This window comes from Myripristis murdjan, chromosome 20 (assembly GCF_902150065.1).
Source record: "Myripristis murdjan chromosome 20, fMyrMur1.1, whole genome shotgun sequence".
In the NCBI taxonomy this organism is placed as follows: Eukaryota; Metazoa; Chordata; class Actinopteri; order Holocentriformes; family Holocentridae; genus Myripristis; species Myripristis murdjan.
Window position 1 is genome coordinate 9,529,008 of NC_043999.1, and position 21,436 is coordinate 9,550,443.

A 21,436-nucleotide genomic window follows, 5' to 3' on the forward strand; every position below is an offset into this window, starting at 1 on the left:
TTTTGAGTGCAGATACAATAGTGTTTAACAGCAGAAAAACTCTCAAAGATTGCTAACATGAACTGTAAATGTCAAGTCCCTCAAAATAAGAGAGAGTGTTTCTCTTGACTCACCATTTTGGAGCAACATTCAGCAATCAATAGTCGTACAAGAATAAATGCATTGTAGAAGAGGCAGCGATTCAGAATAAGCTCCTCCAAAAAAACAGATTGTGTTTTTAGCAAACTCCATCCCTTGCTCAGAATATAGCTACCACCATAACTACTGCTGCTGCTCTCCACCTCCAAAAAAAAAAAAAAAAAAACAGCTGAATGTTGTAAGCTTAGGCACATCTTTTTTTTTTTTTTTGCAGATGTCAAAACGCATTTTGAGAAATTTAGGGACTCAGTAACTGAAGCAGAAGTAGATGGGGCAAGTTGAGAGAAAGTGGATATACACCCAAAAAAAAAAAAAAAAGTAAATTGCAACAATTCATCACAAAATAATTCTGAAATGCACTGTACACAGATTGATGGTTTACAATGGCGCAAGAGTGTGTGAGTGAGAGAGGAATTTTCCTTTAAGTGTTTTAAAGTTGTGCCTTCTGAGGCCGCCTGTCTCTCAGCTGATGGGACTGATAAATTGCTTTATTAACCCGCCACCACAGTGTGTCTTAGCGGCCCCGAAGACGAGGAAACTTCACAGCCTCATCAGAAAACCTCCACACGCCTTAGCTATGACTTTTACTAAAGGCCACTTTCAATAAATGTCAGGCCCCAAACATTGGTAAACAGTTTTAGCTCTGATCAAATTCCAGAGGGGTGGCATACATGGTGAGGTTGCCATGCCTGTAGGATTACAAGGGTTTCACTTCGGAAAATGGCACATTAAACAAATGGAGCGTTTCCCACCGGTGACGGTAGTATTTATTCCCCACCACTGAGGAGTCCTGCCCTTTCGCTCCTCATCCCGCCACTGAAGAGTCCTTGTCTTCTCCGTGTCGAGGACTCCTGCCTTTTCCACTCCGCGTGCCGGCGCTAATGAACACTGATTTTTCATTCCAATCACAAACAGCAACTCCACAAACGGCCATGTCAACTAAGCAAGGAGCATGAGCTTCTCACAAGAGACTGAGGCGGTGATTTTGCATGCTCCCAAAGCGAGTGAAGCCCAATTGTCTCCCTACTATTACTTTAGTAGTGTCTCTACTTTATCGTATAGTAATATTGTAGTATTGTGGTAGTATAGCCAGCACTCGTATTGAAGTTTTTACAAAATCCTTTCCCACAGGGATTTTTTTTTTTTTTATCCCAACACAATCTCAAAAAGATGTGAAATTAGCACAATCTCCACAAATGCAGATTACGTTTTGTGGACAGGAATTGTGGGAAGATTATGTTCCCCCACTACAAAAAAAGATTGTGTGACAATAGCACAGATTGGACACAGCGTTTCACGGCATTGCCTGGTGAACAGGCACGTGCACTGTTTCTCAAAGTGGGACACACGGGGTTCCTCGAGGGGCAAAATGAGGAATGGTTTAATTTCAGTTGACTTTAATTCGATAGAAACTGTTAGAATGCGATAAATAAATGAGTAAATAATGTTTTTACTCTCACCGTGTTGAATCTATTTATCAGTGCTCTAGTATGACAATCTCAATCACTCAATCGTTTAATACTTACCGACCAAAATGTCTTTTTGTATCAGTAAAATCACTTCAAATGAGGCTCTGCAGCTCAATGAAAGCCAATTTGAACATCCACAGCATTAGAAAGGTTGAGATCTCCTGGGTTAGCTAACAGCAAGGTTTAGGCAAGTACAACAGCTTTGGCTATGATTAAATGTAAGCAAAATTTTGGCATCAGCATGCATTAAAGCAACAGATGAGAGGCATTTTGAGTCACTACACGAGCAAATCTGCACTAAATTTTGTAGGAGAAAAGAGAAACTAACATAAAACCAACGAGAATCACCGGGCTCCAAGTCTGTCTCTCATTTACTGCCATTATTTTTCTCCCCTGTCGGCTCCACTGTAACTGTCAGTCTTTGCTCGTACATCACTTTTTGTCAGTAACTCTTATTCTATAAGTGAAAGTAGGAATTTAAACATGGTGCTGTCTGTGTCCGAGAAACTCTTGACTTCAGAAAAGAACATCCATTTTTCTCAAGTTGACACCGCGAGCAGCTCTGAAATTTACAAGTCGGAAATGCTAAATAAAACCTGTTAGGGAGCACGGTCTGTAACCGCTTTTTTGGACGGACAATTTCAAGATGAATTTGACTGTGCTGTGAGTTTCCTGTTTTCAGAAAGGACATTTATCATGATTTTTTTTAAGGCCAGAAGTAGGTACTTGGGAGGAGTGTGTTGAAAGCAGCACAGTTGTACAAAGTTGAGCTGTAGACTCACAAGAAATGACCTAAAAGCTCAAGTCAGTAATGCAGAAAGTAAGGGCCTCTTGTCGCCAACGACAGGGGTGGGAAAACAGTATGCATTGTTTATGTGGGGGTCGCAGTTAAAAAAAAATCATACATGTGCTATATATATTTATAGGTCACCCTTTGACGCCTATGCACTCAACCTCCAAACCCTTCCTTCCCACTGTGTTGCAACTCTTGTCTCCACCACATAAATCTTCTTTTTTTTTATTATTATTATTATCATTTCACTTTTCGTGTGGAGTGTATGTTATTTGCAATTCACAAAGTTTCGTGAAACTGGGCTGAGTTTTTCACCTCTTCACCTTCTTCGCAGTGGCACTCATTTGTTATTTCTTGCGTGTCTCAGAAGTGGTGACTTTATGCAGACTTAACTCTGAGTGGGTAGATAGCACAAGGATCCCCTTAATGTCTTTTTGAGCCAAGTGAATGCAGGCAGTTGGCTTTACACACTTTGCTGTGTTAACATAAACAGTCTTGATTTGGACAGGATAAGCTTTATTTTAGACAGTCATGGTGGAGAGAGACAGGAACGACAGAGAGGGAGAGAGAGACAGGATGACATGCACACAAGGGTCTGGGCCACTGTGGCTTATAGCCTTAATATTACATGGTACGCGCTCTACACAGTGAGGCACAGGATGCGTTTTCAGGCCCCATTTGCACGGGACGAGTGTTACCTGGGGACCTCGTGATGTAGAACCCCCCCCCCCCCCCCCCCCCCCCCCATCTCTGAGTTTTGCACGGGATAAGCAAAATCTGTTCTTTACTTCAATTTACTGGCATTTTCCTCCAGGATGTGATTGAAAATTAAGGTGCTCCACATCACTGAAGGCATTTGTAGTGAGCCTGTTAGAAAGATGAGAAAAATGTCCCTTGCTGCATGCTGCCGCATATGGCCTCCATCTCGGCGTCTTTCGAGATTTCGCTCCTCTGATGGGCTCGCCCTCGCTCTTTCTCCGAATGGGTGTCCGAATTTGAATTTCCACCCAAATTTGCACCCAGAACTTTCATTTGTAATTTCCACCGCAGGCTCCGTTATTCTCGATCGGGAAATTGGCAGAAAAATGATGCAGGGAAAAGTAAAAAACTAAAGCTAAACAATGATAATTACGTCCCCAAATTACTGAGATGTCACTTTGCACAGGGACTAAAATTATTAATTACAAAGTACGAATATGGCCAGTTCGCACAGGATTAAGATCACAGATGACGTCTCCAATTAATACAAATTTTTTGAGGTCTCCAGGTAACACTAGTCCCATGCGAACAGGGCTAATGTCTGTAAAGTAGTAATTATCACACAACCTCTGTAATGCATATGGCGTCTTCAGACAGGATAAATCTCAGTAAAAACAGATATGTTATGTGGTTACTGTTATTCCATTAGTTACACAGTATAATATATGCATTAATAAAACAATTACAGCAATTTATACAGATATGGAGAAACTTTTTAGCCATAGTCCTCCTGTTGCCAAGTATGAAAATAATGAGCCTATTGCCTGCTAGAGGAAATGAAAATATGCTCTGACAATCTGACAAGTTGATCGATTTATGAGCATCTTTTGATGGCCTAGATTTATCGACAGCTGGATCATATTTATGAACTTGGGCTGAGAAGAAGCTCCACAAGTTCCTCCTCCACTGTCATTTTAATATTAAACAGTAAAAAGTTAGAAGTGGTGCGATATTTTATGAGGATTCGCACAGGATTTGTATTAACTGGAGTTATTTTTACAGAGCGTTTGCCAGGTAAAAGACGCCGGCATTTTTACTGACCCGGGAGCGCGCGGTCCGTAAAAGTCACTGAGATGGGGAATTCGGACGGGACTCGAGTAGCGGAGACCCTCCGGTAATTACCCCTCTTCCCCCCGTGCAAACTAATCCCATCTCAATAGAGCTTTAGAGTCTTACGCGGTTTAGTGGTGCAAGTCCCTCGCTCTTCTTTTTTTTTGTGTGTGTGTGAATTGCATGTGATGTTGTAATAAAACCATAATTAAAGTTTTGATTTGCATGCTCAATATTTGCACTGTTCATTCTCCTGTTTTTTTTTTTTTTTTTTTTTGTTAGTCACCTTAATGTGTGCATGTTAGGTGACTGAAGCTGGAGGAGGAATTACTGATACCATCTTCGTCAAGTGGTCACTTGAATGTGCCTAGAAATAAGAGCACCCTTCAATGAACAGGGTTTTTAATCAGAATAATGTGTGTCAAGCTCTACTGGCTAAACCTGTTTGATGTAGAGAGCACTTAAAAAAAAAAGAAAAAGTATAAACAAAACATAAGCGATTGTATTTCCCTGTGTTCCATTCATAAATACGTTAATTATGTGGAAATAATGTTCATCAAAAACACTTTAGGATGAGAAGGGAATAGAGGAGCTGAAGTGGTGATGAGTGTGTGTGTGTGTGTGATTTGCATTGTTTCTCTTCTTTCACTTGAGGTATTTGTTATGGAGGTACTGTAACCTTGCCTTTATATTAATGGGAACAGATAAACCATAACATGAGCGGTGAGGATCTGGAACATAACGGCAATTTGTCTGCAGTATGTTCTAAGTCTGTCAGGGGAGATTGTTTGTTGACGCAAAAACTCAAAAAACACGCAGGTTTTCATATTTCATATTTCTCAGCTGTTTGAAGTTACTAGATACTTGACTGTGTTCCACTGAAAAAAAAAAAAAAAAAAAAAAAAAAAAACACGACCTGCATTTCTTCAGCCGATTTTATTGCATAGAGACCGTTCCACAGAAGTAGAGGGGAAATTATTATTATACTATTATGCTGTCTTGAAAACCGGTGATTATTTAATCTTATCTGGGTTGAAAATGTATGTGTGTGAGTGCATAGTGGCCTTATTGCTGGTACGTATCCTCTATGGAAAAAATACTGGTTTCATTTTGTCCTCCAGAGAACAGTCGTGGGGTGTGTTCTCACTATTCTGCTCTTTTCAAAGTGCCAGAGCTTTTTTTTTTTTTTTTTTTTTTTTACATTAAAGCCAATGGGGAGCGGCTGCAAGACAGATGGAAAGCAGCCACTTTGGAAGGGCCTGGCATCTTTTTTGGCAGAGGAGAGCGCTTTCTAAAGTTGAGAGCAGTTCAACTCTTTAGAGGAGACCACACAATGTGGACCGCTGTTTTTTGTTGGTTGACTAATCGTGAGGAAGAGGAGGCCGGGCTTCGCCGTACGTAGGCAGCCGAAGGTTTATGACAGCAACAGCAACCACAATGAAAATGCACAAAATGGCAAAAAAAAAAAAAAAAAAAAAAAAGAGCTGGTTGTGGTTATTGTTCTGAGCGAGCAGGGAGCTCAGTGACTCTGCTGATATTTTCTGCTACTTTTTTATTCTAATTTTTTTTTTTTTTTTTTTTGACAGTTGGGCATGAGTACCTTTTCCTGATAGTGGCAGCCGATCATTACGGAAACAAAGTGTGTGCTTCATTTTAAATTGTTCCCAAAAAAAAAAAAAAAACTTGGCCAAGTCACCATTTCCTATAAAAGGCAGCGTTGTGCGAGTGAACCGCTCATTTAGAGTCAAATTTCAAAAGTGTCAAAAATCACTGCCAGTCCAAATTTCATTCAGAATCATTTAATAAGCGAATGCACACGGCACCTTGGATGAATCACTGAATCCTGGACTTTGAAAAGGACTCGATGTGCTTTCTGAGCTTCGACAGGCTTCAGTGTTACTCATAATGTGAGACAGGGCCGTTTGAAGGCAACAAGAATTACAGGCAAATTGCCATTGAGGCATAACTTGAAATGTTTTGGTTAAATTTCTTTTCATTTTTCACGTTATTTATGTTTGTGCACAAACTACTAATTTCAAAATCATTGAGTGTCCATTTTGTGAACAGTAAAAAATACTAATGATAAACTATGTCTTGTTTTTTTTTTTTTTTTTTTTTTTTTTTTTGTCAAATTATGCCTGATACAAGCCTTAAAAGTACAATCTGTATGCCAACCAGGACCTCAAGTTAATTAGTACCCAGGTACCATAATTTTAATTTATCATTTTAATTCTCCACTGTCTTGTCATTTTGTATTATTGCCTTATACTGAGCCTCTTAATTATTTGTTATATTGACCAGACCCAGCAATTAAAGTGGAAAAAAATAACATAAAATAAAATAAAATAAATAAATACATAAATACATAAATAAGTGCAGTGAGCAGGTGAACATAAGGAATGGCAAAAGTAAGTGTTTCATTTTGAGTTTCTTTTTGTCCCTGAGGGGAGTCTAAAGACCTAAATTCCCCATATTTGCATTTGGCCATTGAATGGATCATTTATCTTTCAAAGAAAGTGCACACACACACACACATACACACACTCACACAAACACACAAGAACACATGACCGACTATTTTTGCCTCACAGCATAAATATATATCACACTGACACTATTTTGTTGATCTGCAGCCCAACATGAACTTTGAAATACAATTCAAATTAGACCTGATTAAAAAAAATGTACATATTTCAGTTCTGGCACAATCAGACTCTTTTTGGAGTCATCCTTGACACACATGTTAATTAAAGACATGCAGGAGTGCCTCCCAAGCCTTTCAATCTGGTGCTCCCCTACCTTTTCTGGTTTGCCAGCCTTGCCACCATGCCGATTTGTCATCCACATCAATGAAAGTAATCAAGCTAGCAATCAGCTTTCACTTTTTATTTTGTGTGTGCAGGAGCGTGTGTGTGTGCGTGGCATGCAGCTGCCCTCATCATGGAGATGCACACAAATGGAAGACAGGAATAGGCATCCCTTTCAAAGTATTATGGGGGAGGGAATCAAAGCTCTTTTCTCACAAACAGACTCCTTAGATTCAATCGTTGCGACGACCTTTTTTTCATGTGCAAGTGCACACAGCTGAGAACTGACAGCTCATTGACAGACACTTCAGAGTGAAAAAGTGTACTGTGAGAGAGGACCTTTATTTCCATATGTGGCATACAAGAAGCTTTCATTGCATATTACACCTGCACTTATGTACAGGCATTACCCCTCATGACCGCAGGTTAAACTGTAGTTAAGACAGAAAAGCACGGCATAGCGGACAAATCATCATCATATTGAGAAAACCATGAACCCCTTGTCTCATCCTTTGACTAAGACTCATGTTTCAATCAGGGCTGCAATTTCACATTCATGTGAATGCAATACCTCTCCAGCTAATATCATATTCTGCCCACGAGGAAACGCAAGCTCCGGTGTGAATTGTGTTATCCTTTTGTCTTTGTTCAAAATTCAGTGAGGAATTCAATAAAAATAAGTATTAAGACCATAAAATTATGCATTTGAAATTTTAAAAAAGCAAATCAGAATCGGAATCCCTTTATTGCACTGCAAAACATCTCCATCGTAACAAGTCATTTAATATTGCATTCTGTTAGAGTCTTGTTTTTAATAAAACAAGGATGAAAATATGCCAGCGGGATGAGAAAACCTCACTTGTTTCCAATGGTAATCAACATGTTTCCAGAATTTGCATGAATCAAGTGTCATTTTTTTTTTATACCAGTGGACTGCCTTTTTCTGCCTTGTTTCAGCATATTTGTACCTGTTCCCAGAAAAAAATCATGAAAAAAGTGAAACTGCAGCGAAAACAGATGGAAATATGTCACCCCACTGGCAGAGATTTGCACTTGTTTTAAGAAAAGCAGGATTTTAAAGCTGATTATGAGACTTGTTGAAATAGAGTTGTGTTGCTGCTGCTGCTGCTGTTGTTGTTGTTGTTGTTGTTGTTGTTGTTGTTGTTGTTGTTGTTTTTGGCTTTGTACTGTAACTCCACAAGACTTTGTTTTGCTGACATTGGTGCAGACACATAGTGACAACCCATAATGAGCAAAGCTAATACAAACCTGGTAAGACCTCATGTTAAATGCAAGGGGAAAGTACAGCTCACATAACAGGCGACGGGCTATAAATATCCCTTTACACACGCACGCAAGCATACAAGCATTTTTTTTTCTGCATTAGCAATTTCGACTGAAAATATTAAAGCCTATTGTTGTGGTTTTTCACATTCATTTTCTCCATAATGGCAAGGGGGCTGCATCCCTGCGGTATTACTGTATGACACAGCCAAGGCAGCTGCAGGTATGAGGAGCTGTCTGATGGAGACAAAGTGTATAAATGGCAATCAGAATTCTGAAAATCATTTCTGACTTTGATTGAAAGCCGATTCGCTCGTGTGAACAGCAGCCGTGCGAGAGAGAGAGAGAGAGAGCAGTGAACCTTGCCTTATCCCCGCCAAAGCTGCCTCTATGTACTGTATTTTCCTATTTATCCTCTAAAAAGAGCCATCTCCACATGCTTTGTACCGACTGTCAAGCCATTATACACACGGTACACTATTCGCATCGACTCACCGGTCTACTAAACTGCCTTTTAACTCAATTTGGATTGGCTTATTCAGAGCAGAAAATAGAATTTCTCCTTACTTAATTCAGTGCAATGAATTACAAAACACAGCATGCTGTGAGTGTTTGAAATTTGAGTTGTTTCTCTTGTGTTTACTGCTCTGTCTCTATGTATACAGCACACTATAGCACTACAGTGTGGCGTAAAGTGAGAGTGTAAATGAAAAATAAAATTAAAAATGTCAACGCTGCATGATGTGGAATATGGTGGACATATTCAGCTTTTTGTGAACGGTGAATCAGAGATGTAGCAGTGTCAAAAATATCCACCTTAATAAGTCGTTGAGTTCCGTATTCAGTGTTAAAATATAAGTTTCTAGACAAGTGAAAAAAAAAAAAAAATCTGACACGAGAGTGGGAAAGTCCGACTTGTTTCTAGTGCTAGTCAACGTGTTTCCTCTCATTTCTTGAAGCAAGTGTCATTTTCTTGATACTATCTCGGTGCTATTGATACTCATCAACTTATGCTGCCATGCTTCAACATTTTTATATTTATTCCCAGAAAAAAAAGAAAAAAAAAAAAGAAAAAAAAACTCCTGAAACCTTGGAAACAAGATGGATTATTTTAATTATGAATGGATTATTATAATTCTTATAACCGACATATTTTTTTTTCCCTTCTTGTAAGAAAAACAACATTTTAAGGCTGAGGTATGAGACTTACTAAGAGGTTTTGTTTGCACTGTATACATTACTGCACAACATGAACAGCATAAAACTGACGCGCACCACTCAATTATTGACTTTGAAATCATCACTTGTTGCAAATGATCTGCTACCATAATTCGCTCCTCAGTGTAGTCATAACAGAAACTGATTAGCATAATGCTTCGAGTCCCAGAATACCGCACTTGTCTCCGGTAATGACAGGTTTCTCCGGAATGTGTTCTGAAATACACAAATGACATATTGACATTAGACGCGCATTGCAGTAAAGCTATAAAAGAAAATATCCCTGTCTACCTGCGTCTCATATCTGTCTGTCTTTGTTATTTTTTTAAATATTTGACACATTATCTGTCTTGCAGTCATTATATTGAAATAGGGTGATTAGGAGCAAACCAGTCAGCAAACAATACAGTGTAATAGGCTTTGTGGAATAGCTGGAGACAAAGTGCACTTCACTGGAAACATCCATGTTACAGTAAATCTTCTAATTTGCTTCACCAATTGTGGGATGTGGTTTATATAAATGTGTTTTATACTCATTATGCCTTTAAACCCTCTCCGGGATCTGCCTCGTCACAGGTCATTTTCCTGAAGCATTAACTTAATTTAACACGGTGTTATAATTCCACCTAAAGAAAGCTGCGCTCATTTGCTTGCCATGTAAGCAGGGCGTGTGTGTGTGTGTGTGTGTGTGTGTGTGTGTGTGTGTGTGTGTGCACGCATAGGCGCAGTGTTGCATTTCACAGAGTGCATAGGCTCCCATGCATCCGCGCACACACACGCCGCATAATATGGTGGAGTGAGCGCGACTGTTGCTCTGCATAGCAAATGAGACAGGATGGTGGTCACTAATCCCACACCTCCCAATTTGAAATGAAAGAGGAGAGGCAGGCGCGCCGAGCAGAGCACCAGGGCTACTCACCAGAACATGGCCAAGTGAATAGATGAAAAGCCAAGCATATCGGCCGCTGATGTCTGTGGCAGCTGCACTGAAGGCCCTGACTACGTTTTTAGCTCTTTTTTTTTGTAGCAGAATGACCTGTCTTCCCCGCCTGTGCTGTCGTTCCTTCATGTATGTTTTATGCTACAAGTTGGGCAGTCTATGAATTTCCACTGATATCCTTAGGCACTGACTGTCAAATGAACGCTTTGTATGCAATATATGCATTTATATAATGCATACAGAATATATTTATATATAGCGTTATTGTTTTTTTTTTTTTTTACCCTGTGAAGAGGATTATTCCGTGTGGGTTTCTCTTACATCGAAAACAGGAAACAGTGTCAGAGTGCACAGGCCTCTTTCCTTTAGATTTTATTTTTGGGGATGTTTGTGATACATGCTATCATCCCAGTGGAAACTCCATTACGCTCGTCTGTTCGAACTGCACTGTGAAATATCTCGAAGGCGATTGTTGATTAAGGGCTCTTGAGCAGCAGTAGAGGCTGTTTGGGGGTTGTGGATCCAGTATTGCTCACAGGTTGCCTGTAGGTATGGACTTTGGTATCCAAGTTGGACTGTGCACAGTCCATTGAATAGATTTTTTTTTCTTCATATATATATAAATATATATTCTTTTCAAGAGAGAGGAAAATACAAAGCTTGAAACATGTGTCTTGGGGTTCATGTCTTTTTTGTATTCTTTTTCTTTCATTTTCTTTATTTCATTTGAGGCCTCTAGTATTTTTCTACTTTCAGTGTTGAACAGAGCCAAGCCAAAATGGATGTAAAGAGGCACAGAATAGAATTACACACTTTCCAATACGATTTTCCACGTTGCACAGAATGGCGAAAATGAGAATTCACACACAAGACCCATTTGAAAAATTGTGTGGTAGTTACTGTGATAGGACAAGCCTGTATTAGTAGGCATGTGATGGGTTTTTTTATGCTTTTTACTCATATAGTTTTGCTGCTTTTTCTCTTGCTACAAGGTAAACAAGCAAACACAAAGCTAACAGGCTGGTCCCCGGAGAACTGTCTGCATACAAAGTGATGATAAGTGTCAGCATTGATTTCAGAAGGGTTTATGCTCAGATACCACACCCCTTCTCATACCCTGGGTGTGCCTTTAAGACACACTGCTGTGCGACGCTGTGCTGCACGCTGTGTTCTTCTCACCTCAAGGGAAGCAGAGAAAAGAATTATAGAAGAGTATTTACATTTTTGCAAGAGAAGCAACTATGGTGCTCTGTAAAAGTAATAAGACCAGAAACTTCAAATACCACCTGAAAATGAGCAGTGACGGTTTTAAAATGGGTTAGATTAATGAGAGAAAAAAGTATTTGACTAGGGTATACTTTTAATAAGCCCTGCCAAGCCATACATATTTTATGTAGTCCTTGGTGTTGATTAGATTTGGAAATGAAATATGGGAAGAAAGTTGCTTCACTGTAGTGTGTCCCTCCTCTGCCAGGCAGAGAGCAGGGAATGGTGTAAGCCAAACAGTTCAGTGAAAAGACTACATAGTGCGCTCGACCCCTGACCCTGCCTTGCATGTTTTGTCGACTGCCAGCTTTGTCCTTCCTGTCCATGGTATTTACCGGAAACAAACTGCCACGGATGGCTTGCTCAAGATTAAATGTTGACTTTCACTCTCGCTGACAATTTACCTCAAGTTTGCTCCTGACAGCAGGAGATGGTGAATAAACATGGAGAGCTCCTTAAGAGTGGCAGCATATGCATGCAGAGGCATGAGGATGCAACCGATGCAATCATTATGCGCCCAACTTGGCATTCATCAACCGACTGATGGATTCAATTAATAAAAGACCTCTGGTGTTGTAGTCTCTGTTCAATACATACTGCTTAGACACAATCCAACACAATATCGTGGCAATCATTCCCCACCCCTGCTGCATTGACTTGGAAATTGAAATAACATTGGTATTTATCCCATGATGGGTTGTTGACATTTGCAGATACAATGGAAAAAGTGTTTCACAAGTACAAAAATAAATGGCTTATAATACGCTTTGTCAACGCTCCACACAATGGCCATCAATAGAGACCAGTATTTAAGTGTATAGCAGAGAATATAATGCTCACAGACTCATTTATCCCTTCTGTGCACGCATTCAAGACAGGGAAAAAAAAATCTTGTTCAAACATTTGTGCATGCTTATTTCCTTGGTAAACATTTTCTGCACAGGGAAAAACTGTCAGTCAGAGCAGTTGTACTATTTCTGTCAGCCTTGGTTTAGAGTTAAGGATATTAATAGGGATGTACCAGAAGTTGGTAACATAGGGTTTGACAACACATAAATTTGACTAAATGCATCATGTAGTTCAGACTCAGCTGCAAAAATAAAAAAAATAAAATAACATAAAATCTAAGAAATGACATTCAGACCGGTATTTTCTTTGTCACTTTGTTTGAACAGTAGAGAGCACAAGGCTAGCAAGTTTTAGTTCGGGTCATCAGCCCTAGCTGAACTGGAGTAGGCAGCAAAATAGACTCAGGCAAAACATAATGATTATGTGGAGATATTGAACTGTAAACCGAATATTTTGTATGAACTGTGAGCTGAATGTTTCTTTACATCCCTGACTGTTAACCAATCTTAACAGCATATTATACAACTGGAAAAAGTCCTGCTCTGACAAAACAGCAGTTTATCTATAGAGCAGTTTCCAAACAAAAACTGGACCGCTGGCGTTTTGAAATCCCTTTTATTGCTTTTACACTACATTAAATGCATCAAGGCTGTGTGATATTGTTGTTCCTGCGCATTATATTCCCCAATAGCTTTTGCATACATACCTATGACCCATACATCTGATGCACAGACAGCCATACACCCTACACACACACACACACGTATACCATCACATATAGTAAAGGAACCCCAACCTTGGACTTTCTGGTTAAAATAACTCAGAAATAGCATCAGAATTAGCTTTTTGTGTTGAAATTGGAACCATACAAGTTATCTGTAAGTCCATTTTCAAGTGGGGAAACTATAATGGTGACCAAAATGTGTCCATCCAAATTTTGTTGTAATTGCACCAGTGGCAGCGATTTTGAAAATATTATGCTGGGTAAGGAGTTAAAATTTCTACCTTTGAGACAGAAGTATTTACTTTTGTGAATCAATAATAGTTTGGAAATGTTTTTTTTTTATGTCTCATCTGTCTAAAACATGATGACATACTGTAAATGAGAACCTTCCCATCAGTTGCATGGCGGTTTTTGTGATCACTCCAATTATGCAGCACATTGATGTGATGGACGGCCATCAGAAAGCTGTGACCTTAAATGGGAACATTCGGAGCTGTTAAACTGTCATGGTGACGTGAAGGGCCCAGAGAGCTTCAAGTGTTCTTTCTCTCTTCAGGGTTGTTCAAGGATTCTTTTCAGGAGTCACACTTTGAGCACAGGTCTTAGAGTCAACTTCAAAACCCACTTTTAACTTGTGATTTGCACTTTCTAGGCTAAGACTCTGTCATATAAGTGGAGTTCTTGCGGTGACAGCAAAGGTTCAGTGGAAGATTTTCCTCTTATTTGTTTGTCAGGCTGTATATCCATCTGTATGGTACATTATAACAACACGTTAAAATATGAGCTTTTTTTTTTTTTTTTTTTAAGACCATCCCAGTAACTAAACCCCATTAGCATAGTGGGAGCCCAAACTGTTTCAGCTGAAAAAGATACAGGTTTGAGCTCTACCACTATTTGGGTCCAGTGCTGGTGCCAGACAGGGAAGGATGGCAGGTGTGGCCATCAGTCAGGTTTGGCATCATGTGGGATTTGACTAGGGCTGCAGGGCTGCCTCCTGAAAGTCAACAATTTAAATCATCTATCACAGACCCCCTGCGGTCGACTGAGAACTTTGTGGCGAGCAGTCATTTAGTTTTCCTTTTTTTTTTTTTCTGTTCTCTTTTTCTTTTAAAGCCGGTCAGTGTGTATTGCCGTACCACAGTAAAACAGATAAAATATAGCCTATTGTGACAAATCACAACATGTGGTCACGGTCAGAGCACAAACAGACACACTGCAGGGTTCCTATACCTGTAGGTGTTGAAACAGCAAAAGGCTATATTGTCTTAATAAGGAATGCTATGCTCAGCAGGTGACCATAGTATTCCTAATTATAAATAGTGATTCTATAGTTTTTCAGTGGCATTGCACCTGTTGAAAATAAGAGCATGCAAGAGGAAAAAAAATCTCAGGGAAAAACTGAAAAGACTGTGAATTTAGAGCTGTTTTTGGGCCTATGCTGTTTCATTTGCTTAATAATTTGTTTGCATTTTCTGATGTTCATTTGACCAGGCTAGACCAGACTATTTATTTGACCCACTAGCAATTAATATCTTTGTACAGCTGTCTTAGATTTTATAGATTTTAAATGCTTTAATATGTTTGTATGACCCTGTTGCGTTTGATTATGACTGTGATTGCCTCAGTTAATATTAACAAAGTGGATCAACACTGAAACTTGTGCCAGTACATTTTTTGACTGCCAGAAAGACTAAGAAATTGAATAAATTACCTAATAAATAACTAATTACTAAATACAGAGCAGGGGAGGTGAGGGCTGGGCTGACATGGGCTCTTGGTATTCATCTTCAGTAGCCAGTAAGCTCATTTGGTATAGAAAAAAAATGCATAAATTTGGTTTCCCCAAATGATAGCAAGAGGTAACTTTGAAATATTTGAGCTTCAATACCCAGAAATCATACAAGGTGTCGTCAGCAAACTGCACTCAGCATGCTCATGTTTACCAACTCGACAAGTCTATGATGCCTTATACCAAAGGATACCAAAGGGATGAGAGAAGCAAATAATCTAATCCATGGGGAGTCCAGCCTTCTTTGGCAGCATAAACTTGCTGCTATTTTAGACACAAATATTCGTCCTTAAAGGGGAATTCCACCTTAACCTTGTTCAAAAATGGGGATAGGTGACTTGCATTGCGCTTGTGATGCCTTTTTAGTGATTATGCTCTTTTTCCGTTCATGAACTTACCACATGCACATAGTCAACAGCTGCAGCTACAGTGGATCTCACTGGAAGACAGATCTTCTTTATTGAATTTATCCCTGAATGTTTGTGTAACAACAGTGAGTCAACAAAGAAGCCCTTGCTCATTTATTTTTGGGTCTTTACATTGAAACCTGACAGCTAACACTTGTTTTCTTAATTACTTTTTCCCCTCGTTTACATGCCACTGTAACTGTGCTGAGAATATCTCCCAGTGATATCTGTGGATTAACTTCTGGCTAGTTAGCCATGGAATAACAACGATTTAATATCAAACCAGAAGATCACCCTCAGTAGAACGCAGATCTCCCCCTTTTCTGGACTACAGGCTACCCTGTGTATTGAGCAAAACTCAGGAGACTCAGCAATTGTGCTGTCAAATAGATTTCAGATTACAAAATAAATTGCTGTATGATTCAAATGTAATACGCTTGTTGACAGATTACATCAGCCTCTGACACTTTTTACAGTGTTTTTCTCCCATGTGTCTGCTCGGTGTTCTGTTGATTGTCTTCATCAGCAGTGTATTTTATAAACTCGCTCAAAAAACACAAACACACATCCCAGAGCGAACAAGGCCACAGTTGGATAAATATTAGGCTGATAGGCTCAGTTGTTTTCAGTCACTGCAACAGCATGAGGTTCTTCATCATACAGTCATAACTCTGCACAAAATATTTTAGGCTGATATGCCAGGTAGTTTGCAAGATTAGCTGGGGACAGACACACAGACATGACCAAACACATCATCTCCTCCACCAACAAAATGACACTTTTTAAATGATTTTAAGCCTAAAAGTTTCCTTTAAGTTCTGGTTCATCCCTCTTGCTGTGAGCAGAATAGTGTCCAGACCTGACACCACAACTGTTTGGGCAGATATGGCAAATATATGAGGTCTCAAGTAGGGGAGAAGGAATGCTCTTCTCTGTTGACGTCTTTCACAACGATATGATCTATTTCCCTCCCAGCTACACTCAGATGTCGACAAAGGAGATGGCAAGGTGAAGTACGTCTTATCTGGAGAGGGCGCCACATCCATCTTCACCATCGACGAGAACACAGGAGACATCCACGCCACGAAGCGCCTCGACAGGGAGGCGCAGGCCTACTACACCCTCCAAGCTCAAGCTGTAGACCGGCTCACCAATTTACCTGTAGAGCCCAAGTCTGAGTTTGTGGTCAAGGTCCAGGACATCAACGATAACGAGCCAAAATTTCTGGATGGACCATACTTGGCGGGCGTACCAGAGATGTCACCCCTAGGTAAGCCTGTCTTGCATCTAACCCCACAATCTGATCCTTTTTTTTCTGTTTCTGTCCATCTCCTTCCTTTCTCAATATATTCATCATCTTTCTCTCTTACTATCACTTTTCCCTAACATACCCACCGCTCTCACATCTGCACTTGATAATTTTCCATCTCACTGAATTTGTCTTCATCTCTTCCACTCTTTAGGTCATCGGGGAAATTGTGAAGTTTGCAATATTAATTTGAATCTAGCATGTTCATTTTGTAAGACTAAAGAGTTACTAATCACATAGGGTCACATTGAGACTGTGTAAAGTTGCATGGGACCTACACTGACATTGGAGCAATTCCTATTCCAACTTGGACTACTTAGATGTTGGGAATCCCTTTACCTGGGCATAGATCTATTCAAAAGTTTTGATTTTGTTTGTTTGTTTTTTCCCCTTCCTGCTGGTACAATGGTTGAATTGTTCTCCATTTCATCTCTTTCTGCAGAGGTTATACTTTTGGATACATTCAGTTCAGTTTTGTGTAGGATGATGGTGCCCAAATATTGAATTGGCAAACACTCTTGGGAGATTAATTGAATAATATACTTGGCAACATTTGAAATAACTCTAGCTATATTTTTGCTGTAGTAATTCACTTAAGTAAATTTTGTGGTGTTTAGCTTGTTTACCTAATTGTGGAGCATCCTCAAATTGCTTTTAATTAAATTATTATGGTCAAACTAGTGTTGCGGTCTAAATCATACTCATATGGCTTTGGAATTAAGAGAATGAGGTGTATTGGAGGGTTTTGCATGCATAAGGAAAGGATGCAGAGAATGGGTGGAAAGATGGACTTAGTTTCCCATTTCTGTAATGTTCAAAGTGGAATTCAACAATGAAGTCAAACTTTTGAGTGTGTATTTTCCACATATATCTGTTTTGTATATGCTCCTGGAGGAAGACATTGCATCAGAACCCATCTTTAACCGGCTGCTTCTTGCTGCACGGTGGTCAAAACTTCCTCCAAGGTTTTGAATGGGTCCTGCTTGAGCTCAGAAAGCAAGTAAATGCAGATTAGTTACAGCAACATCCAGAGGCCATTTGGGCTGAGGTGTGCGTGAGCAGGTGCATGAGAGAGATTGAACTTTACATTTGGAGTTTGAAAAGTGGTATTTAAAATATCTCAGGCTTGTCACAGTAGATAATGCAGCCTTTTCACACCGGAGCATGCAGTCAACAGATGTATAGAGGACCATAGGTTGAAAAGAATGTTCTGCACATTGTGTTTTGCAATGTCGCTTGCAATAAAACTGTATTCACTGGTTTCAGTTCAAGGACCCTGATCAAGTTATCTTCCATGAGGTTATCTAGAAGGTCCTTGCACTAAAATGCTGTTGCCAATATATACAGTTTTATTGGACGTGTAGTAGACAGTGTGCAGGGGGTTTGACACAATAACCAACAAGAAATGGGTGGTGCAAGGCGTGATGACAAGGCCTTGCCCCCTCAACCCTTTGAGAGAATGAAAACCATAGCATGCTTCTCCTGGCTGAATGAAAATCAGTACAACGGGGTCTTTAAGTCACAATCTGTATATCATTGTGTTAAGGTAGATATAATTTAATATACATATTCATCACCCCAAGTATCCTAGCAGATCTCTCCAGAGTCAGAAACAAGGTTTGAATCGTGCCTATAGGCCATAGAGCCGTTTTTTTTTTTGTTTTTTTTAACAACATACACTGAGTCCTTCGTCCCGGTAGCCAGTTCTTGGAGGTAATTGCCCACCAAAAATGTCTGTCTGGATTCTTTTCGACACAGTTGCCAGTGGAAGGATACAGACAAACAAGTATCTATCCATCCATATTTGTGTGGCTTATCTGGGTCAGAGCTGCGGTGACAACAGGACGGCTGCAGCCCAGAGGTCTTTTTTACTTAGAAAGTTCCCTCAGCTCCTCCTGGGGGATCCCAAGGCACTTCTAGGCATGCTGGGAGATGAAGTCCCTCCAGGGTTGCTGTAACTGATGAAATGGAGGAGATAGAGCCAAAGGAAACTTGAGTTGTCAGCAGGCACAAAAACTCCATTCACCCTTTCCATTTGATTAAAATGTACCAATTTAAAAATGCCCACATTTTTTTTTTTTTTTTTTTTTTTCAGGCTAAAAATTTTACAAGATGTATTTTCTTCTTCTGCGAGCTTTGTGAGCTGAGCTTCTGCAATCAAGTAAAATGCAGTATGACAAATTACGCTGTCTTCAAGGAAATTAAAGTTAGGTTAAAACTGAGTCATGATCCAGGGTGCTTATCTCGCAGTTGTGGATTTTTGATGTAGACGCAAGAGGAGAAAAGAAAAGAAAGGAAAGGAAAAGACGAAAAGAAATGAAAATAAAACAACTCAGATCATGTATTCTAATGACGTTCTTGCATTTTTCTTGATATTACAAAATCATGACTAAAAAGTCATAAAAAAGAGATGTTATGCCATGATAACTGAATAATACGTACTGGCAGTTTGGAGTCTGGCAGCCCATCCTGTCAGAATGGGAGATGTAGATTAATCCTCAATTTATCAACTTAAAATTCATGTTCAAATATGCAAGGGAGCGAATAACAGCCGTCACACAGCACGTGGCTGACATTGTCTTCCAGTTTCAGGATTAAGAAATACGACAGTCGTAAGCACATTACACCTCAGAACATCCATCAACATCAGGAACTGAAACTGTTTCCACATCTCAGCGTCATCACCTCGGTACCTGGAAGGTGCAAGACACCTCCAGAGATGCAAATTAGAGAAAACATGGGTGTGTGTCGGCTTTTTTTTTTTTTTTTTTCTTGATACCTTGCTAGTTGAAATGAAAATTACACCAGGCATACAGGGGCAATGGGAGTCTTTCCAGGCCAAGCAGTGCTTTGCTCACAACATAGACACAGAGATCTCCGAAGGATTATGCAGCCTACAGTCAACGGGGGGTACAGAGCTCAGGCTTAAGGAACCAGAGGATTAGAGTACAAGGGCTTGGAGTCTCGTGTCCAACCAGAGATAAGACAGAAACTCCACACATCAACCACAGAGGAGGATGCGTTCACACCATGAGCACCGAGCAGAAGCAGGGTCACCCTTGCCAGTTTATTTACTCAGCCAGCTTCTCTGAAGGTCTTCCTCTCAAGTTGCACGAACAACATGTGAATAATGCATCCCTTTCTTTGTAAATATCTGCTTAGAGCAATTATCAATGCAGTAAAGAACAGGGAAGGGCCAAGCACCTCTTGTCCCCAATAATTCCTTTATAGATGTCTTTAAATCATTAATGGTCACAGCCCTGCACCGCTGATGAATGGGTTCAATTTAGAGGAAATCATGAATTTAATTAATTAAAGTAATTAGAGGCAGTGCTCGTCCGTATACATGGAGACCTTATGGCCCGGGGATCTCTGAAGGCTTTTGTCTTAATCACAGCGAGGATGTCAAATAAAAGACAAGGGAGCTTGAGGACAGTCGGAGGTGTGACAATCCTGAGCTTTGGCTCTCTCCCCCTGCACAGAGCGGGGCCCAAGGAGCAGATTGAGGCCTCATTACAAGCATAGAGAATGTAATGTCAACCCAAGGCCACCACTCTTGAATTTACTACTCACCAGTCCTTTATCCAGCTGTCATTGTTCTTGTCTAATTCATGAGCCCTGAGATCAAGGATGGAATAGTCATTTAATTCTGGAAATGAAAAAGGTGCTTCAGCTTAAGTGATAGCCCCAAAAAGACTTATGCCGTTGAGAAACAATTGATCTAAATTATTTTTTTTTTCTTCTTCAGTGTTCAGTTATGAAATGAGTAAAAAAAAAAAAAAAAAAAAAAAAAAAGAAGAAATCTGGAGTGCAGCTTTGAGTTAAGTTGATTTGTTTGTATCACAGAAAGTCACATTTCCACAGCAAACACAGCAGGCAGTCTGTCTGTGAGCAAGATATCTCAAAAAGTTTTGAACGGATTTACATGAAACTTTGCGGAAAGGTTGGTCCTGCGCCAAGGAAGAGTTGATTAAATTTTCATGACAATCAGCCAAAAGATACAACGAGGAGAAACAGAAATGCGGCTATGACCATGTGTGCACTTTGCCTCATTCACCTCAGCACCATGTTTTGGTTAGCTGACGCCAACAACTGCCATAGACACCCATGTTAAAACTCCACCATAAAAATACTATTTCCGTAGCGCTGAATAAAATGACATACAGGTTGCACTTTAATAATTTCAAAGCCGTTATTAGAAGACTTAAAACGCATTTCATTGTCACTGTTTACATGACATAAAATAAAATGAATGGAGGCGAATGGCGTCTCTGCCGAGCGCACCGACCCGTCTCGTTGTCGCAGACGTAACACAGCCAGCACAGGTGGCTCGGCTGATTTTCATGTGAGCATATCAGATCCGAACGGAGACGTACCGCGCCGTGGCGACACGTCTACTGAGCGAGCGCATCTTCGAGTAAACTTTTTTTTTCCTTGCATAAAGTTTTGATGTTCATTTTCACTTTGCAATTAAAAATAAATTGGAATTCAACTTGAAGTAATAATCCCTGCTTATCTGAGACGGGGGGGAGCAGGTGTGACTGCATGTGAATATAATCAACTTAATCAAGAGTGGCAACGTTGAATACTCATCAAGGTGTTGCAGAGTTAGTGGGTTTAAATGCAAGACTTTT

The 21,436-nt window shown here is 39.9% G+C and overlaps 1 protein-coding gene across 1 annotated transcript in view; it reads left to right on the forward strand.

Annotated features, from left to right (window-relative positions):
* Positions 1-21,436, forward strand: part of LOC115379103 (cadherin-7-like) — an 89,154-nt gene that overhangs the window by 21,327 nt on the left and 46,391 nt on the right. The window contains exon 3 of the mRNA XM_030079793.1: positions 16,469-16,763. Within this exon, the coding sequence (XP_029935653.1) occupies positions 16,469-16,763 (295 nt within the window). The remainder of the gene's footprint in view (positions 1-16,468; positions 16,764-21,436) is intronic.